The sequence below is a fragment of the Phyllopteryx taeniolatus genome, chromosome 5 (genome assembly GCF_024500385.1).
Source record: "Phyllopteryx taeniolatus isolate TA_2022b chromosome 5, UOR_Ptae_1.2, whole genome shotgun sequence".
Lineage (NCBI taxonomy): Eukaryota > Metazoa > Chordata > Actinopteri > Syngnathiformes > Syngnathidae > Phyllopteryx > Phyllopteryx taeniolatus.
The window spans coordinates 8057158-8077229 of record NC_084506.1 but is presented as its reverse complement, the minus strand read 5'-3'; the positions used below and the strand labels follow the sequence as shown (position 1 = coordinate 8077229).

Here is a 20072-nt window from a genome sequence, read left to right as displayed (position 1 = left end):
TTAGAATAGATTTTAAAGTTCTGCTACTGGTCTATAAATCAAATGGTTTAGGTCCTGAATACATGAAAGAAATGCTCATGGAATATAAACCCAGAAGGGCTCTGATGAAGTCCTTTGTTGTGTTGGCAGTGTGTTTTGGGTCATTGTCTTGTTGCATGATGAAGCTTCTCCCGATTAGTTTGGATGCATTTTTCTGTAAACTACCAAACAAAATGGTTCAAAGGACAAAGGACTTCATCAGGGGGGAAAAGTGGAAGGTCTTGGCCAAGTCAATCACCGGACCTTAACCCCATAGAGCATGCATTTTACCTCCTGAATAGGAGACTGAAGGGAGAAACCCCCAGAAACAAACAAGAAAAGAAAGGCTGCAGTAAGGTACTGGAAAACCATTTCAAATGAAGAATGCAACAGTCTGGGGAAGTCAATGGGTCGCACGCTTGATGCAGTTATTGTAAGTAAGGGTTATGCCACCAAATATTAAATGTTATTCACGTTAATTTAATTTAATCATGTCTGTTCTAATACATTTGCTCACTTGAAAGGTGGGTGGCTTCAAGCAAAAGTTGCTCTGTCCTGAGTTGTTTAACACATCTAGATGTAAATACCATGAAATGAAAGTCTGTAGTTACAAAGGGTTGAATCATATTTTTACTCCCTCTAATTATAATAGCTATGTCTCTCAATATTTTAGTCCAGTGAATGAATTTTCCAGGTTTGTCAAAGGGTCTTCTTTGTCTGTCTGTTTCTTGTTTTTGTCTGATGCTGATGAAGGTGGAGCAGAATGTATTTAAATGTGTCATATGCTTTCATTTTCCAAAGCGTTCAAGGCCTCAGTTTAGCATCCTCCCTCCGCAAGCAGTCAAATTCCATCTGTCTGACTTGACCGCTTGTGCCATCTCCACAGTTATCCTGCTGCTTAACTGCCCAAGATGCCCCGTCCGCCCCCCGCCTGCTTCGGTGATGCATCTCAGCCTCCCTGACAAGCACACCAGCTGGTTAAGCTGGTTGACTGACTGCTTGTAAGGATGCATTATCGTCTGTTTGCATTCCCGCTTTTTAGTTTGGCTTTAGTCCACAATAGCTTGCTCGTTGTGTGGCCCTGCATAATCGGGACTGTATAAAGGGTGCACGGCCATCATTTTGAAGCGTTGAACACTTTCCCTAAAAATGTATCCCTGTACTAGTATGAACTTTTAAATATCAGAATGTGATATGAATTTCAGATCTTAATTTCCTCAGAAGTCTGACTATATACAGACAAAAGTATGACAAAGCTGGACACATGCCTCAGGCTTTGGTCAAAGTCTGGCCAGTACAGACTGGGCTAATACTGTCTTACAGTCAGTCCACTAACGTAATAGTGTTGCAAAAGGCTGGAGACATTCTCTCTGTGTTCCCTACATCTGCTCTCAAGGATCACTCTGTGACAGATTCCCATCATTAACCAATCATAAATCCTTAGAAAGTGAGCGAGTGAGTGGCTCCACATATACAGCCCATCTTTAAGGGGTTGGTCCCCTTAAACCAGTGTAACATGTACTTTTACAGCAGGGGGCTGGAGAAAGTCCACCGCATGTACAAATGCATCCATTATCAGTTCCCATTGTTTTAATTTTCAAAAGTCCCAATACTTTAGTCCACAAACCTCATATAAAGTCTATAGCTTGGCTACAAACATTTGAAAAGCCGCCCATGTCTCGTACTGTATATGTGGTGACACTGAAAATAGAACTTAAGTTTGTACCGTGTTTAAAATAGCTGGTGGCTCTCTGATGAGCAGCACCTCATTATGTTACTACCTGAAAGAGGAGAGAGGAAAAAACACCTTTCAGTACTTGACTGCTCTCCTTCGCTAGACTGTACGTCAGGCTGTGTTGGCTCAACCAATGAAAGCATGTGAGATCAGTAATTCATAGTTTACATCACCGTATAATGACATATTAGAAGTATTACCGTAACAGTTTCTTTTGAAACGTTGACACGTCTGCAATTTTACCTTTTCAAGCAAGCCCTGTTGCGAATAGCCTGCTATTTCATGACAGCTGCGTATTTAATGTGATGTGCCTATCCCTCACTCTGCTTCCCTTTTTTGTCCCATGCTTTGACTTGTCTTGTTGTAATGCATTGCGCACTCCACTGGGACTGCTTGTACTTTTACAGGTAAAGCAGTGGCTGCCTTGTCAGCACTTTCACTTTTCAGTTTTTCTCAGCGTGAGGAAGGAAAAAAGGAGGAGGAGGACTGTTTTCAGGACCTTGAGCATCGGGAATGTCGCCCCTGCTAAGAGAGTGAGGCAACATTTCTCAAGGTCTGTGAAAAAGGTTGCCTTGTCCAGATTCAGCCCCCGTCCTTCAACCACCTGGAGCAGATGCTCTGAGAATGGAAATTGCCTGCAAAAATGTGCATTTACATGATCCCTGCATCTAATGTCTGGCACGTACACAATTCCTACAGCAATTGCTGAAGTTATGAGAGCAGGTGGAGAAGTCGGAAAGACTTGGAGCATAAGCGTGTCTGGGAATGGAGTTGGTTTCTGGAAGCCACAGGTGCGTGGCAGGGGATGGAGGGCCAAACTTTGATTTCACAGTCCATCACCACCGTGTAGTATAGCTAGAAAAATATGTTTCTCCATGGTCTGCATTCAGTAAGACTGCGAAGGAACCTTCGGGGGCATGAATATGTAGATGAATACCCAGGGAGAGCCAGGAAGCCATTCATAGCACAGACCCAAGCTTGTTCCATTAGGGAGGGGAAAGCACTGGATGGAGCGAGGGTTAGAGTCAAAGCGAGGGGAGGAAAGGGAAAGAAGAAAGCAAATGCTCGAGAGGACAGTTACTGATGGGCTCCTTTCTCATGAAGTGCTTTTTCATGTTACTGGTGGCTAGCTCTCTCTCTCTCTCTCTCTCTCTCTCTCTCTCTCCGTTGATGTTATTTACATCCAGTATACAGTACATGCTGCACACTTACAGTATAACTACCTGACTGGCTATTAAAAAGAAAAAAAAAAAAAAAAAAAAAAAACATAGTTACATTAGGGCCAATGATGAAGTCTTTGAAGCTGCAATGAAAGAGATCGAATCCACTACTATAGATTGTGTACCATGTCCATGTGTATATGTGTGTCTCTGTGTGTGATTGTGAGTTTATACTCTGTGTGTGTAAATGCTTTCGGCTTCCAGGGATCCATCAATCTCACGTCTGGACCCAAGCTAAGGGAAGGTCAGGCTGATGGATACATCCTGACATGCACACAGCCTGTGAAGTCAGCTGTGTGTCCGCATGTGTGTTAATGTGTGCGTGGGCTTGCAGACCAGCCAAGCACAGGCACGGTTCAGCAGAGCAGAGGGCAGAGAGGAGGGTTTGAAGGGCTAGTCTGGCCCTCTATGCCCTAGTTTGAAGGTGTTTGAAAGGGGGTTTAGCTGGCAGAAGGGTACTATGGAGGGGGTGAGGTAGAAACAGGGGGATGGGGGGCATGTAGGGATTTTCTGCACTGACTGTGGGGATGGGTGAGAGGGGGCTAAGAAAGGCTCCATTCATGAGTGGTGCCATCTCTGACTCCCTAAGGGACTTGGTCTTATCAATGACTAAGCCAGCTGGGAGGATGTGAGCATGCACTCTCTCGTCTTTTCCATACACTCTGTCTTTTGTGAGGGCCCATGCCTTGAACCCAAACACTAAGGATTTATCAAGGCACGTTGAAATCCGAAGAAAGACCCTGACCAAAGGTTTGCACAAGGTCTGTGCTGCATGTGGCATATTGCTGCACCATGAGACATCCCATTAAAAGGTGCTATGTGATGCCATCTGCAGATGAATTTAAAGTGCTGCAGATTACATGGTGATGAATCGTCAGTGTCAGCTAAATGTCAATTTTATCAGCTGTTGTATCCAAGCACTTCAATATTGTTTCTTGCCAGGTGAAAAGACCACTGACAGACAAGGTATTGTTGGCTAAGACAAGGCTTCATATCCATGTTTGTTACTTTAAAAGGTACTAAAAAGGCTCGGAACTAAGGTGCAATTTGGCACCAGTCTAAACTATATCACACAGACTGCATGAATTATTAACCACTCGCAGTAATATTGAAAGGGGGGGAAAAGAATTCTCTACTGGTTCTAGTGAAAGGTCTGCTGCTGCCGGGTGTGATGGCAGCATTGCACTGGCAGATGTTGATTTACATTTGTAGTTTGACATCGTGAGCAACAATGTCCTTCTCCTCTCTTCTTTTTCCTGTCACTCTGGTCTCTCTCGTACCCGCCTCGTTCTCTTTATCTTTGTGGCTTGCTGAACCAGAGGAGCTTCCGGCATGAGCAGCCCCATGCAGCGTAGCCATACCAACGGTCTAAGCAGTGTATTAGAGCGTAACCTAGGAAGGTTTTGGTTGAAATGGATCCAAGCATAACGTCAACATACCACATTTCACCAGCACACACAGGTGCAGAGTTCATGTGGCCTTGAAGCTCTACTACGCATTTGTGCACGGAAGCTTTTCACTAAAGCTGAAGCACTAATCACTTCCTAATGTTCCATTTGTTTATAGTAGCTAGTGTCTATGCCTTGGACGTCAACCGTAATACCACAACTGTCACATCTCCGCTCAATTGCGTATGATTTTCTGTATGTTAGACAGTCGAGACAGTCGAGTCACTGCTTATGAAATGAAGGACGAGGAGATAAAGGTGCTATGTGTGCATGTTTCCCCTAAACTCTGTTCTCTAGAGAAGTCTTTGTCCAACAGGGTTTTGTGAGTGAAAAACATTTTGCCATGAAATAAGTAAAGATCCATATTAGAGTATTGCCGTCCACCATAGCGAAACGGTGGCTGGTATTCCAGACTAACAGGCCATTCTGGGTCAACCACGCCGGTGTCCATCTCACTTTTCAGCAAACCTTCTCTGTTACTGCTGGTCACACCTGCTTGCAGCCTCTTTGATGCCTCTGGCGAAGTTCTTTTATAGATGTGGCCTTTTGTGTGTTAAGGTGTCTCTATCTTTGTGCAATGGTGTCAAAAACTGCTTTCTGGACCTGGTGGCTGCTCCAATGGTGCCCCATTTACTAGCCTCTGCTACTCATGTAATAAAGTGATAAATATTGTACTTAAAAGAAAAGTAACATATTTAGTTGTTGGTTTTTTTAATTGAATTTTTCTCAGGTTAATGCTGTATTTTTAGAGTAAGATCATTTCAGCAGTAGGTTTGAATAGTGATGCTAGATGTGTTTGGTTTTAATCAAATATGCTTACCTTGTTGATGTCTCTATAAATTCTTACTTTTGGTGTACCTGTAAATGAATTTAAGCCTGGTGTCATTTAGCAGTCAATAGCAAGCAGGGGCAGCTACCATTTGACATTTTGCTTCTTTAGGTTATTTATATACATTTAACTTTGGACCACATGCAAATCACCCCCGATGCAGACCTCAGACGTCCAGCGTCATTCATCCTAATGTTTACAACGTCCTTTGTTTCCCTTACTTTTACCACGGTATTGATAATCCACAGTGGCAACGCTACTCCATAATCAGTCACACCATGTTTTGCTGTTATGCCATTCATGGATAATCAAGGATATTTCTGCTAAATAGTCCAGATTGATAAATGGGAGAGCAACTGTGCTTGCTTCTCTCTTTTGGGAATTAAATTTCACAATTGGGAAATAGATTTGAACTAAAACATCCACATTGGGAGAGAGAGAGTGCTCTTGGGAACGACTTGAAAGTGTTTTTAGTTTGGCAGCATACGTGTTTGTATCAGCTCAGATATCTATGGGCCATAACGGCGTGTTAATTGGAATTTGGAAATGGTTCAGGACTGTTGTGGGACATGATTCCTCTTTCATTTAATCATAGATATTTATCTCGTCTACTGATCTTTGTGCACCACTGTACGTCTGCACGTACTGGGACAAGCCCATGTGAGAAATTGACACAAACATACTGAAATTAATGGAACCAACTAAAAGAGAATGAATTTCATGTGCGCTCGAGCGATTTTAGGTTTTATGTACGGTGGGGAGTTTGCATGTTCTCCTGGTGTTTGTGCTGGTTTTCTCGGGGTATCTGCAAATGACTTACACAATCCAGGTTGTACCTCGCATCTAGCCCCAAGTCGGCGAGGATTCAGCGCTCTTCTTGTTCCTATTCGGAATGCCCGGCCTCTGGTTGGGCTCTGTGATTGTTGTAGTGCAGGCTCATCTGAAGATGGACGATTGTAGATGATAATCACGGTTCTAGAAAAAATAAATAAAAATCTATTTAAAAATCCTACATTTTCTCATGTCAGTAATGTGTAGTTATGTCGAAAGATGATGCCGTTAGTTGGTATCTTTGAGATTATTGCTCCTATTTATGGACAGCTCACTTCTCTGGCTCTGAATTTTCACTTAGTACATTTGGCGTCTCTCAGCAGGCTCACATTATGTGTGAAAAATAAGCTCTTTGCATGCCTGCCGCTTCTGTCACACGTGCGTGTGTGTGTGTGTGTGTGAGGTTTTAATATAAGTGTCAGTCACAGAAAAGTTCTATTATGATAGGAGCAGTTCCATCTAATATGATCACATTAAAAATAATGAGAAAAAAGTGAGGGAAACCCCCCCCCCCTGAAACTGATGGTCTGTTTTTTAATGCAATGTTTCTTCTTCTTCTTCTTCTCCTCCTCCACCTTCACCACACAGAGCTCCGGAAATCATCCTGGGCCTGCCGTTCTGTGAGGCGATAGACATGTGGTCCCTTGGCTGTGTGATAGCTGAGCTCTTCTTGGGATGGCCACTCTATCCTGGAGCCTCGGAGTACGATCAGGTATTGGACCCTCAGTTGACTTTACATGCTTGGTTGTTTGGATGCTTGCACACACTTCATAAGCATACATGTGTGCTGTCAGTGGGATTTATTTTAATTTTTTTATGGGTTGCTTCAATCCCCACAACAGCCCTTATGAGTCTTGCACGACACCCCTGTTTGTAGGAACATATGCCGCTGTGCCACTTGCCCAATTAGTGGGCCCCTGTGCTCCAGAGCGAGACATTGCTGAATTCCCTCAATCAGAATCCATGGCAAGATCATGGCAGAGTTCTGCTTCAACACCAAACAAACTTGTTAGATTGAACACAAGCTTGGCAAAATGTCTCATTTGTAAATCATTGCTACATTTGAACTGTTGCTTGGATTCTTAGTTTCCTCAAATGTTCTTTCTTTGTCCTCAAACTACAGAAAGAACAGCACCCTTGAACTTTTTATTTTTATTTTTTTTTTTTTGTTTTTTTTTTTTTTGTCTTGAAGATCCGGTACATCTCACAGACTCAGGGTCTGCCTGCTGAATATCTGTTGAGTGCAGGGACAAAGACCACCAGGTTCTTCAACAGAGACACAGACTCCACCTATCCTCTGTGGAGACTTAAGGTACATCCGAACTCATCTAAAATCGTGAACAAAAAACACAGACACATGCAAAGAATACACACTCACACACACAACAGTTTGGACCGAATTATACAATGTTACAGTGTTTTTTTGCTTGAATTTCTGGCCAAGATTTTGTATCAGTGATAAGCGAGTCAGATCACTGCGCAAAGTCCTTTGCAGACCATGTGAAAGATTTTCAATGGGGTTAAAGGTCTAGATGGCATCTCATTCTCCCTAAAGTAATATTGTACCATTTGTGCCAATGGATAATTGTCCTTGTCATTAAAGCAGAAAAGAACAATGCAAATACAGTTTTGTATGATAGGAAAAAGGCATGATGGGTGCATCACTTTATCCACGAGACCGCTATTATCCTGAAACGCTTTTCTGAATTTGCCTCACTGTTTTTCCTGTCAAATTGAGCTTCATGGAAATGCCATTGAATTTCAGAATTCAGAATTTATTATCAAACACATCTCTTCCTGGAACATGATTTTTAACCACAGTGCTTCCAAGTTTTATTATTTACTTCCCGACCCAATTCAATGTTTGTATTGTCATTCTTCTCTGGCTGTGATTTATTCTCGATGTATCATGTATGTGTCAATATCTACAGCATGTGACAGCTGTGCTTGAAAGCAACGTGACGAGTGCTTGAACTTGAGCCTGTAGAATGTCATGTGCAGAAAGTCACTGATTATCTTTATTATGAAGTCATGGTGTCTAATCTATCAACAGCTGTGTTGATGTGCAGATGGTATTTTAAACGTCATGTATTCAGTGTGAACAATCTTTTGTAATATTACTTTTGGAAGGATATACCAAAGATATTGTGATTTTTGAACATTTTTACCATGTTACCACATAAACACATGCACATGCAAACATACGGTACAGCCCATACTTTATGCACGGGTTGGTGAGTCATCCCTACCTCCTGTGCAACTAACTGTATATTTGCTCATGCATTTGCAAGCATTGCCCCAATCATAGGATGCTAGATGAGCGTTTGTATGTGACCCAGGGCTTTGCTCAGTGGGCAAGATGAGTCCTGCTGTACATCAGCGACAAGAGGCTACAATGAGTCAGATATAAATAGTGCGGGTCTAGAGGGGAAGCGTGTTGAGGGTGTGAGAGGAACATCTGCTTTATATCCCCAACAGACTCCTGAGGACCATGAGGGAGAAACAGGGATCAAGTCCAAGGAGGCGCGCAAGTACATCTTCAACTGCTTGGATGATATGGCCCAGGTATGTGGTTTCAATATCACAAAGCACCACTCTTAACAGACGTGACAGCTAAAAACAAAAAACAAAAATAAATAATGTATCCTGGATTTACATACGGTATACCAGACTTGAGTAATGGGGTTATTTCATGACATTTCTAAGAAGCAGTGTGATTCCGTTCATCTCACCACGGCATAGATTGGAAACTGTGCTGGGTTGTTTCCCCCGCAAGAAAATGATATGTTGTGGATTGGAGCTTTTTATTCCCTTTACAACTTAAAAGAAATATTGGTAACATGTTAGAAATCGGCGGCACGGTGAAGACTGGTTAGCACATCTGCCTCACAGTTCTGAGGACCGGGGATCAAATCCGGGCCTCGCCTGTGTGGAGCCTGCGTGCATGTTTTCCCCTTGCCTGCGTGGGTTTTCTCCGGGCACTCCGGTTTCCTCCCACATCCTAAAAACATGCGTAGTAGGTTGATTGAAGACTGTAAATTGCCCGTAGGTGTGAATGTGAGTGTGAATGGTTGTTTGTTTCTGTGTGCCCTGCCATTGGCTGGCGACCAGTTCAGGGTGTACCCCGCCTCTCGCCCGAAGATAGCTGGGATAGGCTCCGGCACGCCCGCGACCCTGGGGATAGGCAAGGATAAGCGGTACAGAAAATGGATGGATGGATATTAGAAATCCTAATCCGAATGCATCCATAATATTGCTTGTGCTTTTCATGTTAGCAAAAAGTTGTCCAGGTCATAAGTGAGAATGTGTTTTGATGACACTGTGTAACAGCAGGAAGTGACTTGCAATAAATCTACATCGACAACGAACACGATGCCATAATGTCACTTTTCCTTGCGACACCCAGTGAACTCTCCCCTCCACGGTGGGAAACTTCACATGTAGCCATGACATTTTGATAGGACATGCCTGACACTGAGATGATAGTGAGCATTTGTTTGCTCTCGCTCAGCCAAATAGTGCTTCTGCTACCAGATACGACAAAGGGAATGGAAAGTTACATTATTTTTCCCAGGCCCCCCCCTTTGCCTCTCCAAGAGTCCCGTCTGATATGCTGCTTGATTCTGCCCCTGATAACGACAAAGCCGGTGAACTATTTGCTTTGAAATGTGCTCATCTTGATGCACGAGCAGCTGCAGCCTCTGGAAACTGTCCATGTGGGTACATGCAGGTACATAAGTGATGGGGACAATTACGGTTGTCCAGTCGAGCCCATGGCGGCTCTGAGGCCTGTCTGGAATAACACGCTCTCGGCCAGTACAAGATTTTATCACTGCCTGGGCTTGTTGAATTTACAGTTGCCATGCAAACACACTTACAGTACATGCAGCCCATAGTTTAATGAAGGCAGCCTGCACGAGTGTTGATATATCCCCCGGGTCATCTTTGTCTCCGACGCGAGCTCCATCACCCGTCTTCCTCTCACTGTTGCGGCCCGACTCAGCTTACTACCAAAACACATAGAGTAGATAAAGCTGAACAAGCGTAATGTGGTCCAAAACTGCCGACTTTGCCCCATCTCGCTATCCTCCCGTATAAACAAGTCTGTGTTGTGGACATCTGTCCCTGCGTGTATAATGGATGACATAGCTAAAGGCCCTGAAAGACAAGAGGGCTGCGGATGCCAGGAAGATAATAAACCTCCTTTCTGTTGTGGGAAATGTGGCGAGGCATTAGTCCCAAGTATATCTAATTTTGAGTACATTTGAGACCTTCTAACTGAAATGAATTGGAAGCCTCATATAGGTGGGAGGAAGGGCAGAATGCTTGACTCTACTCGGGGCTCCCATGCTTCAAAATCTCTACAGTCTATTGCTCTATATATGACCTACATATAGGTCACAAAAGCAATAGGTGGAAAAGAATGGATGACTAAAACTATCTTCCGTTTTAATTCTTTAATGATGTGACTGACATATTGTGTCAAATCGTTGAAAGCTGCTAGAACGCACACGTCTCCCTCCTGTCGAACTGTCTGGCAATTGGCAGACATTCTGTAATGTGCATTAGTACCTTATATACAGTACAAGCACAATGGAACTGCATCCCCCGCCACTTTATACTGTCCGACTTTTATAACTCTCACAGTCGCACCCTTTACGAACTCACTTCCCTGACGACAAATGGTCAAGCTTTGGCGGGCGTATGCGCTCTCTCTTTGTTAGTGCTCTTCTTTCGTCTGTTATTGTCGTCACTTTGGCAGTTTTATTCGTACTCGAGAGCTGCATGCAGGTCAGCATCCTGCTCGCTTTGCCACACGTCTCCTTCGGTTTTGTGTGCCCCATCTGCCGCCCCTGTCTTCACTCCTGATTGGCGTGTCAGTGCTCCTCAAGACGCAGATGTGGCTCCATCCAACAGTTGTTCACACGCAAGGCCAACATTCCTCCTCCTTATGGCTATCCTGCCCTTATTTGTAACTTTATTCAAAATATACTTTGTGTGCCCAATTGCGAGGCACTAAAACAGCATTATTTCAAGAGCAAATCAAATAAAAATCATTTTGAATAATACGCAGTATAAAGATATAGAACGAAATAGAAGGATATTGAAATGATATCATTATATTTGAATAGAATGGTAACAAAATCTCACATGATCCATAGTTCTTCTCTAGTTTTATTGACCAACTCTGCATGTGCGCCTTTCTCAAAGTCATCTCTTCCTCTATCTGAGGACAACGTGATTATTCCCCACCCCATTCCGCAGATTATTCCTTTATCGCTCCAGGGAGGTGTGGTCACAACTCTGAATAACACGCATGGGGAAAAAGAATTGCATCAGATTTGTGGTGTTGACTGGCAGCGCATCTGATAGCCCCTGGAGCAGGCCTGCAGATAAGCGCTTGTAGCTTTATGAAAGCAGACCTGTTCCTCTGCATGTCACGGTAAACAAGGCTGCCTGTCTGCTCGCAGTGTCCTCGCACTGCCTGACAATCGTGTTGGCTTAAACAAAGAGCAGCTATATCATGACCTTGGTGCTTGTTTCAACACAGGGAATGATGCGCAGCAAGTCCAATCTTTTCCACGTTGTTTAGTTTGCTTGTTGGCAGGGCGCAGAGGAGCTGTAATAAATCATTACTTTCACTAATGAGGTTGTGTTTTCATTGACATCGCTTCATCTGTTTGTTTGTTTTTGTGTGCAATTGTTTTCTGTTTTGTGACGAGAATGGTCCCATCACATTTAGGTGGAGAAAAATAACTATCGATTAAAAAAAGATATATTGGGCTGCAAAACATTTCCCCTCTTCCTTCCATCGTCCAAAAACATGTTTCGTTAAAGACTATAACTTGCCAATAGGTGGGAATAACTGTCTTTTCCTGTGTCATTCCTGCGACAGCTGTTCAGTCTTTAACTTGTAGTGCCTCTCCCCCTGAGAGGTGAGACCACGATAGACTTGCCTTGTCAGTCGGAACAAGATAAGTGCCATAGAAAATTGATGGCGCATTTAGCAGTAACCAAAATTCAACACAAGGAAACAGCAGAAAGAAAAGACCTTCCAGGTGAGCTTGCATATTGTCATTGAACTTGCAGATTCAATTAGTTGGCGCAATGAGCAGTTTTCCGCTCTGTTTTGGCTGATCCGTGGCCCCAGGTGCAAGATAGAAGACCCGAAGTTAAAGCAATGCACGCTCTCCATGTAACTTTGCATGCGAGCAGGAATGTGCTGCTCAAACTAGCATTTAGCCACAACCTGAGCCACAAGGTTTAAAGACATATTAAGGCACGTGATGCTTCTGAACGCGTTTAGGTTCACTTTGCCATGTCAGCTTTTTCTGCAGAATGGTGTCCTTTATGGATGAATCTCTTCTTTCTCCGCCCCACTAACCAGATGTCGAATTCTCAGTTTCTTATTAACTCGTGTTTTCACAACTCAGCAATGGATATACTGTATAGATGTTTCAAGTGGCACTACAAATAGCACTGCAAATGTTTATAATGTCACTCCAGAGCAAGGCCTGGTGACACCTGAATTGATGAGGTTGCAGATTTTTCCAGCATGGGAAAAAGCTACGTGGGGATTTTCTCTCATGTTCAACCTTCTACAAATACACAAGCATGCGCACTTGACTGTTCCGCTATTCGCTGCCTGCAGGTGAACATGACGTCAGATCTGGAGGGGAGCGACTTGCTGGCAGAGAAAGCTGACAGGAGGGAGTTCATCGACTTGTTAACCAAGATGCTGACCATTGACGCAGACAAGAGAATCACACCTATTGAAACACTCAACCATCCTTTTGTTACCATGTCGCATCTCCTCGATTTCCCGCACAGCACTCAGTATGAACTCCTATTTGACCAATTTATCTCCATGTCTTCTTCTTTGATGGTGTATTTGTATCTGCCACTCAGCATTCCCTCTTTTGTCACTTTCTAGTGTGAAATCATGCTTCCAGAATATGGAGATCTGTAAGCGCCGCGTCAACATGTACGACACGGTCAACCAGAGCAAGACGCCCTTCATCGCCCACGTGGCCCCCAGCACCTCCACCAACCTCACCATGACCTTCAACAACCAGCTCAACACTGTGCACAGCCAGGTGACACTCAACACCCTTTTTGTCCTCCGTCTGTCACGCAACAGTGACATGTATTGGTGTGTAAAATCTGTCTTTGCAATACTGGACGACCCCAGCCTCATATGTGCATGCTGACAATGAGCAATTCCTTTCATTTCAGTCGAGAACCGTGTTGGCCAGTAATGGACAGTGCATGTGTTTTAGCCCCAGGGCTCCCCCTACTGTTGTAAAGTGCGATTTACTTTTGAGCCCCTACTTTGGCTCATTACAAATTGACGGCAGTAAGACTTGAATTTGTTAATAGATAGTGACTTGATCAGAAGCGAAGATGGCAAGCCAATTCATGTGACACTAGGAAACCTACCAGTCATTGTAAAATGTCATCATTTTTGCATGCATGAGCATTTGTCGAGGCACTGCACACAACTCCAAAGTAGCATTAGTGTCACCACAGGCAAATGACAACAGACAAAAATAATTGACCTCCTAACAGGTGATCCGGAGCAACTGAAATGCTGTTCTCGGTATTTCAAACCATGTATGCAAATGGTTTTGAAGCTTTCATCTAAGCAAAAAATGACTACATATTGATGCTTTAAATGTGACGAGCTTTAGCAGCTCATAACCAGCTGTTTGCCTCTTTTTTTTTCCCCCATGCGTGTGCACATTTCCTGGCCTACGATCCCGCCTTTCTACCTTGTATAGCTGTCTGGCTGCGTTTCCGTCTGCAGCCAGGTCCTATGGGATTGTCACAAAGTGCTGATTGCACACATGACAAGCCCTGCTTCCTGCTTATCTTGCATTCTGGCGCTTTAAGGCCTCGACAATCCCTTTTCGTCTCCTTCCCTTCTCTCGTTCCTGTCCTCCTCTATCTTCTTCATTTCTCTCCATTTTCCCTGGTTTGAGCTCGTGGCGCTTTACCTCTTCTGCATGGCGGGGAATTGGGACTGCTGACTTTTGACTTTGCCAGGATTTAAATTCCAAATCCCAAACCTGTTTACTAGCATATCAATCTAAATATGGTTATCTTCAATTCTATTCTCACGCTCCGTAGGATGTAACTTGATTTTTTGCTGTGACTTACACAGATTAACTATCCTTTAGTTCTGGTGATCTTACAAACAGATGATTATTTGCAAAGCAGGACATCATCTTTGCCTTGTATTTAGATTCTTTCACTTGTTTATGATGAATGTCACAGTGCCATATTGATTATGTTCCCTCCCCTTGTATTCATCGAGCACGTTAAAGACAGTAAATGAAAAATGAAAATGCTGGCTATGTATTTATGTCCGGCCATATGTGCGCATGTCATGAAAAGGCGAAACGGTGGTGATGTATTTCAAAGCAAATAATGTGCATAAACTGAGCAAAAAGTGTCTCCAAACGTGTTTGAATTTGGGAAGCCTGGGAATTGCAGTATTCCACACGCCTAATTTATGGTCAAGACATGTTGGACTTGGGTGAGAAGGTTACATAATTGATGAATGACTGTTGGAGGTGAAAAATGACTCGTGTCAGGCATATTGATTTGTAGGCTGCGACATGAAATGCCAGATTTCCCAGCAGCTCGTTACAGAGGCTCATTGTGATTTTGTATCGTTTTTAAACAGATATTTGAATCTATGGAATGCAACAATTCTTGCTAAACGTCGCATTGTTTCAAAGAAACGCACAGCGTGCGAAGTGCTGGTCACTTTATTCAGATCATGTCGTTTGCTTATAGCGTAACTGTTGTTGCACAGCAGAATCACACTATTCTCAAAATACATTCATTTAGTTTAAACGTGGAGTGGTGCTCCGTCATGCCTGATTAATTTCAGATTTTGCGCATTGATTGTCTGTCATTATTTTTTTTGGGTTTCCATCAGTACCTGGCAATCCACCTTCTATTGATGGCATGATTGTGCCTCCTTTAATCTTTATTGTTTTTCACACCTTGGAGCAATTCTACCCGCTACTCACTTCAGTGTCACCCTCTCATTCCCCCCCCCATTTTGGTTCCATCATTCCTTTAGGCCACCAACCTGGCTCCCTCCTCCACCAACAATTCCACCCTTTCCTTTGCAAGTCCCGATGTCTCCATATTAAACTACCAATCTGCACTCTACCAGCCCTCCGCTGCCTCCATGGCAGCTGTGGCCCAGAGGAGCGTGCCCCTGCAGACGGGGGCTCCTCAGCTCTGCGCTGCCCGGCCCGATCCCTTCCAGCAGGCGCTCATCGTCTGTCCTCCTGGCTTCCAAGGTAAAAAGGTCGTAGCAGTCAGAATGCATTAGCGCACAGGGAACTGTGATAAAAACAAAGCCTTTGGAGATCTGAAGCCAAAACCCAACATATTTCCACAATGTTTTTGTTTATGTAAATACATTCAAGTGGTGACTATTAAGCTTAAAAGTAGTCATTGTTTCAAGACTCAACTTAGTTATCGAGTCAAATTCATCCGTTTTTAGTCAGCTTTTGTGTTCTCCCATGTGCAAAGACATGTTTTTTCTTTCTGACATGTTTTTGCTTTTAGCTGCGAAGCTCAGCCAACTGCACTCCCAGCAGTGTCAGTTTTACTCGACCATGCTAACTTGAAAAGGCAATAAATAAATGTTCAACACTTCCCACAGCCAAGATTGCTTTGAGGCAATCCTTTTTATTTTTCTCTTTGTTAATATTCTCTGAAATAGATGGTACAATTCGGAACGCAATCATTCCCTTCTTCTAATAAGAGTTGCTGAATTAAAATTTGTTGACATCCTTTTGTTTGTTTTCTGCTCTTTCACAGGACTGCAGGCATCGCCTTCCAAGCACAACGGTTTCTCCATGCGGATGGAGAATGCTGTTCCCATAGTGACACAGGCCCCCGGCGCCCAGCCTCTGCAGATCCAACCAGGCCTCCTTACTCAGGTACAAAGGCATTCCATTTGAAATTATACTAATATACACTGTGTGGGCAGAAATGGGCCATTCCACCTACAGAAAGTTAAAATGAAGGAAAGTACAAATCAGCCTCCACACTTCTGGGAAGACTTTTTGAAAGATTTTCTTTTTGTCCAATCTTTCTGAAGAACATTTGTGAAGTTAGAGGACACTGGCGGACATCAGAGAGGTCGGAACTCTTTTGTAGTTCATGCCAAAGTTGTTTGAAGAGGTTGAATAAGAACTCTTCCGTGCCACCGTGGACTTTTGTTGTGCAGTCGTACCTCCTATTGATCAGGAGCTGTGTCTCAATATAGTTGTCCTTACGGTATAGATTTAATGATTGAAGTGCTTGTCAGTTACTGATATTGTAGAAGAAGAAAAAACATCTCGGCATCTGGTATTTGGAAACCTTCACAACGAAACGAAAAATACTATCGATGAGAGGCTAGAAATGTTGATGACCTGGTCACTGCTGCCAGCTTTTTTGCCCTTCTTTTTTTGGAGTGCATTTAGGTTGAGCTTTCCCTTGCATTGCTTCCATTCGCTCCCTCACTGGCTGTCTATGCAGCTTTGCTCTCCTGGAAGCTGAAACTGCTACACTTTGGAGCACATTGGGCAAGGGCCTTTCACACAGAAGGCCTTCACTGAACCCTGCACTGCACAGTGGAGTTGGTGACATTTCGCTGTTAATGGAATGTTATAGGAAGAAAGCGTGAATGTGCACTGTCAAGCACTTCCATCACCACTCCGCCTTCTTCCCCTTGGAAATTTCCAGTAAGGCTTTAAATATCTCTGAGAATCATGGGAGTTTGAAGCACTCCCTTATCTCCAGTTAATCATGCATTAGGCAGGCAGGCACACAGGCGGCAAAGCCCTTGAGTGTGTGTGTGTGTATGTGTGTGAGAGCATGCCTGTGTTTCTATGGTGGCTTAATCTGTCAGATACCAAATGGTGATTAGCTCCAGGGCTGCTTCTGAATCAGCCGCTCCGAATTAGAGGCCTCAGAGGACCTTAAGAGGTCAGGGGAAGCTTGAATTGGGCCCCCGAAAGACCAGATAATTCATAGATTCACCAAATTCTTCGATACATAATGAATCTCCTTAGGACAAAATTTCATGTCTGGTAAAGAGCGCAGGAAATGTAAATAACATTTTTCGATGCTTCAAGTGCAGATCCCCACTGTGCTTTTCGACACCAAACCCTCTGTGTGTCGATGCATTTTCAAAAAAGGCACGAGGTAGTCGTTAACATTAGCAGATGGTTTATATGGGCCAGCATGCAGCACACCTAATAACTGCCTGTATGTGTGTATCCCTGTGTTTATTCCTTTCACTGTGTGAGGTCTCTCTGGTTTGGGTCGATTGGTGGTGGCTTGCTTTTCTTTTCTCACCACATTTGCCTCAGTGTTGCCCCCCGATGCCCACTATGCCCACCTCTTAAAGGGTATGCCCCAACCTTCATGGGGGTGCACGGAGAAGAACGCCCCAAAGCAGTGTGGCAGGGAAACCAACAGAACTTTTATCTGGTGCAGGAATGCAGAAAATGTGGAAACAATCAGGGAGTGAGAGCTGTGGCTTTCAGAGCCCCGAGGTGACAAAGGGCTTTCACCCGGGGAGCGTTGGTTGGGTTGAGGTGGGAGGCGGCAGGCTGCTGATAGTGCTGGTGGGCTCTGTGAGTAGAAAAAAAAGGGCCTCTTAACTGGGTTACCATTTCAGGGCAGACAGACTGGTTACACAACACAGACGCCAAGTGAGAGAGGCATGTAGAGAGCCACGAGTGGAGATAGAGTGAGCAAGAGGAGGAGGAGGAGGAGCAGGAGATGGATGGATGGATTAGCGTGTCATAATGGCATGTTGATAAAAAGCCTTAGAGGTAAAGGCCATCATCTCAAGCGCCAGAATGTTCCATTAGAAATCACCGAGGAGGAAGACGCCGCCTGCAATGGCAGACTTGGACAAAGGAAACATCCTCAGCCAAAGCATCCAAAGTAAAGAGATTTTTAAAAAAGTGTAATAATAATAATACAAAAATAAATAAATACGGGGGAATTTCGCCATGTGTGCCGATTAGCTGCTTTGCATACTGTATGGCCCCCCTCTCATGCTTGCTCTTTTCTGTCTTCCTTTCACAATATTTAAACGTACATGCACCGCAGCGCATACTGATGCCTTTGTAAATTGATGCGCAAAGGGTATTAAATGAACGATTCAGTAGCCCTGACATTAAAGTACTAATCAATAGAACTGCATTCAACTATTAGTGTTACACAGAGTATCACACAAACATGCTCAGGCAAGCAGACGTGCGCACGCACGCACACACACCGTGCCTGTTTCTCTTGTTTACAAATGCCAAAGTTGCTTTTGCCACAACTTGAATAACTAAAAACTGAAGTCTAGTCTGTCACAAATGGATACACATACACACACACACACACACACACAGAAAACATGCAAATGTAGTTCAGTCCTGGTCTTATCTCTTTTGTCAAAGAGTGTATTCTTGAGGCCAATATTAGTTCCTGTTTTTGCTTCGCCATTGCTGTGAGACTTGGATCCATCACACCCTTAAAACTGATCATCCCAAGATCTCATGTATTCATGTTTCGACATAAACTTTCCACAGTAGATGAATGTCTCTCCCTTTGCTGCCTTTTTCATTTCCACTGTCTATTTATTGTGTCTCGTCCTACCTCAGCAGGCTTGGCCCAGCGGCACCCAGCAGATCCTGCTGCCTCCAGCCTGGCAGCAGCTCACTCACAGCTCCGTTCAGCATGCCGCCGTCATCCCCGACTCCATGAGCAGTGCACAGCCTCTCAGCAACTGGAGGTAAACAACAGCAGTTCCTCCCTTTAAACTACTCGGCCCGTCTTGACCCTGTGTGTGTGTTGTGGCTAGGGTTACTTTAAAACATCCCGCAGTCTCATGAAAACAGCATGCTACTTACACAGGGCTATACTCTTACATAGGCGACAGTATGCACTCTGCATTCCTCCATCACATTACATCACATGAAGGCCAATGGTAGTACAACATTTGTTCATTCTAGTCCACATGTTTTCTATTGTGCATTGAAATAACTTAATCAAATTTAGATTCACAAATGAACCAATGCAAAATGTACATTCTTCTTTAAGAGTTTAAAGGGGAAAAAAATACAATACTCCAGCTAAACCCGACAAAAATGTGCCAGAAATGTTTTATTCTTTTGCATCCCTACTGTGGTCCTCTGTCAACATGCTCCAAGCAAGGTTTCCACACACTCTGTCATTTAATATCATGAAGAAGTGTCTCCAAACTTTGTCATTTTAACACTTTTAGAATACGAAGGCATTCATAGTTTTAAGACAGACACAGCACAATAAATCACAGAATCGTCTTCATGGCTGTTAGAGCTCCAAAAGTAATATATGAAGATGGAAAAGTGATTGACTGAGGAGTCGGTATCTCCCTGACAGCCTGTCCTTTATCTTTATCGTATCACGAGAACACTAGTGCGTTTCTAAGCGCAGATTCACCTACGGGAGATGGGTAAGACGAACACGGAGACACGCGATGCTTGTCAGTGAGACGCCTTGACAAAATGGATGGACTGAAGCGAGAAGGCAATCTGCAGAGAGAGAAGCAGGATGTGGGTTTATAATGTGTATGTGCAGAGTTGCGGGGGACATGTATGTTTAGACTCATTCTCAACCGTCCATCTGTGATGACCCCCACCCCCCGTTGTCCCCCAACCCACCTCCTGCTCTCCTCGCTTGTCTCTCCCTCTCCTCCTGCTGTAGCGCTGCGGTCCACAGAGAGACAATCAGGAAAGTGTGGCACTTCCTCTGCAGAGCTATCACTCCGCAGCTGGTGTCAGCTCCTCTGCCCTCCCTCTTTGCTCTGTACCTCACGTATTCCCTCTAATCATCTTATCTTCTTTGTGTTTTTTTTTTGTTTTGTTTTTTAAAGTTACTACTGACACCTGCTGGCTCATGGTGGGGGCGGGGGGGGGGGGGGAGGAACTACG

The 20072-nt window shown here is 43.9% G+C and overlaps 1 protein-coding gene and 1 long non-coding RNA gene across 6 annotated transcripts in view; one reads left to right on the top strand and one right to left on the bottom strand.

The window, feature by feature from the left end:
• Positions 1-20072, top strand: part of hipk2 (homeodomain interacting protein kinase 2) — a 75886-nt gene that overhangs the window by 45526 nt on the left and 10288 nt on the right. The window contains exons 3-10 of one of the 4 annotated variants that reach the window (XM_061772791.1): positions 6670-6793; positions 7274-7393; positions 8560-8646; positions 12734-12918; positions 13016-13178; positions 15272-15401; positions 15928-16049; positions 18765-18892. In XM_061772791.1, the coding sequence (XP_061628775.1) occupies positions 6670-6793; positions 7274-7393; positions 8560-8646; positions 12734-12918; positions 13016-13178; positions 15272-15401; positions 15928-16049; positions 18765-18892 (1059 nt within the window). Of the gene's footprint in view, positions 1-6669; positions 6794-7273; positions 7394-8559; positions 8647-12733; positions 12919-13015; positions 13179-15175; positions 15402-15927; positions 16050-18761; positions 18893-20072 lie in introns of all 4 variants that reach the window. The other 3 variants (XM_061772790.1, XM_061772789.1, XM_061772788.1) reach the window with 3 other exon arrangements.
• LOC133477721 (uncharacterized) lies at positions 8754-20025 on the bottom strand. 2 transcript variants are annotated; one of them, XR_009788461.1, is made up of 5 exons: positions 19803-20025; positions 19582-19673; positions 18757-18886; positions 9960-10088; positions 8754-9255 (listed from the first exon to the last, which is right to left on the bottom strand). It is a non-coding gene; the product is annotated as an uncharacterized LOC133477721 (long non-coding RNA). The 2 variants fall into 2 exon arrangements; XR_009788460.1 differs by lacking the exons at positions 8754-9255; positions 9960-10088 and adding exons at positions 16005-16115; positions 17498-17733.